General features: G+C 56.4%; 1 protein-coding gene across 1 annotated transcript; it reads right to left on the bottom strand.

The window, feature by feature from the left end:
- LOC308323180 (peptide-N(4)-(N-acetyl-beta-glucosaminyl)asparagine amidase-like) lies at positions 1 to 1,290 on the bottom strand (the record flags this gene model as incomplete). The annotated part of the gene is made up of 1 exon (XM_080774849.1): positions 1 to 1,290. One exon carries the CDS (start codon positions 1,288 to 1,290, stop codon positions 1 to 3), a length of 1,290 nt encoding a protein of 429 aa, XP_080630975.1.
- Positions 1,291 to 1,687: the final 397 nt, after the last annotated feature.

Below are 1,687 nucleotides of genomic sequence, written 5' to 3'. Positions count from 1 at the left end.
CTAGATCTCTCCTCTCGCAGTCCTCCAGGCCAGAGACCCTGAGTTGCGGCCGCCCAGCTCCCTCGGCATGGCGGGACTCTTCGGGGAGATAAACTCCACCAGCTCCACCATCAGCCTGTGCGTCAGCTCCGCCTTCCTCTCCGAGCCACCGCGCAGGGACCGCTGCTTGGTCTCGTTGAGCCCGTCGATGGCGTGCCGCAGCCAGGGCTCCCGGATGGCCGTCCGCCGCGCCGCCACCTCCGCGTGCTTACGGGAATACCTCCAGGTCACGTCGACCACCTGGTCCTTGGAGAAGGCCAGGACGTAAGACAGTTTCTTCCCCCAGCCGGCCTCGTAGAGCAGGGGCCTGTCGCAGACGTTCTCGCAGGCGTCGCAGTGCAGCCAGCGGCGCTGGGAGAGTGAGTAGACCTCCGTCCACACGTGGTCGCTGCTGTCCCAGACGTACCTGGCCTCGAGGCCCAGGGCTCTGCAGCAGAGGGTGAAACAGTTGGCCCACTCTCCGCAACGGCCTCTCCTGGTTTCCAGCAGTTTCCCCGGGTCGTTGTACCTGGGGAATCGGGTGGAGCGCTGGCAGGTGCCACAGTGGTAGCCCTCTACGCGCTGCGCTCCCCAGCGGAGGTCTTCCGCGGAGGGGCTCAAGGGAGCGGATTTGGCCGTCTGGCACCCACAGTGGCCACAGGGCAGACAGTCGACCCACGAGAAGAAGTCCCGCTTGAACCAGCCAAGCAGCTCGAGCACCAGGAAGTCGTCCTCGCCCAGGTCGCATTCCGGGTCGGTCTGTCGAGCCTGCCGTAGCCGCTCTCTGGCGTTGGAGCGGAGCTGCTGCTGGGGGATACAGTCCCGGGCCTTTTGTTGCATATCGGGGTTTTCGTACAGCATGACATGTTGAGAGTAGTGCTGGAGAGTCGCGAAGATGTTCAGATCCTCCGAAGGCCGCTGCGTTTGTTGTGGTGGAGACTGAGTGGTCGAGCCGGAGGTCCGGAGTCTCTGGTCTCTCTCCGTCGCGATGGATTCCCTGATGAGCTTCAGCTGCTCCACCGACGCAGACCGCGGGAACACCATGTGGGTCTCGGCCTCTTCGAAACCCATCTCGAAGAGACACTGCACCGCGCCTTTGACGGGCAGCAGTTTGGAAGAGAACATAGGGTTGCTTATGCGAATTGACCTGTATTTCTCATCGTCGGGATGCCTCAGGATGTTGTCGGCGCACATGATCAACAGCTTAGAGGCGTCCAAAAAGTCCTCGTTCGGGTTCTCGCACAATGCTGACACGGCTGTCGATACCACCATGTCGCTGATACACGGAATACGTATCACGTATCACGAGATGCCGCTTTTAAATTTGTTATCTTTCCAGGCCATGTAATTGTTGCATCATCTGATGACGTCATCCCCTTCAAATTGCTTTGATTGGACGGAGGGCGAGTCAGACTCTCACGGTCTGGCAGAATCTCCATATTTTTTAACTTTCAACAAGTGTTTTTGTTTTTTGTTTGTTTTTTCGCCGTGTGGCTTTGTGTGTTTGTGTGTGAATGAATTATTTCGACACAAATTCGCATTCAAGTCAATGGCAAAATAAATTAATATGATACGTCATCAAATGACGCAGAATGTGATGTATGATGATGACAATTTGTTTTATTATGGGCTATTTACAACTAAATATTTTTCCCACAATAACAGAAAA

The sequence above is a fragment of the Protomyctophum bolini genome, assembly GCF_963924005.1.
Source record: "Protomyctophum bolini genome assembly, chromosome: 10".
Classification (NCBI taxonomy): domain Eukaryota; kingdom Metazoa; phylum Chordata; class Actinopteri; order Myctophiformes; family Myctophidae; genus Protomyctophum; species Protomyctophum bolini.
Note: the sequence above shows the minus strand (reverse complement) of the source record. Positions and strands in the feature narration are given on the sequence as shown.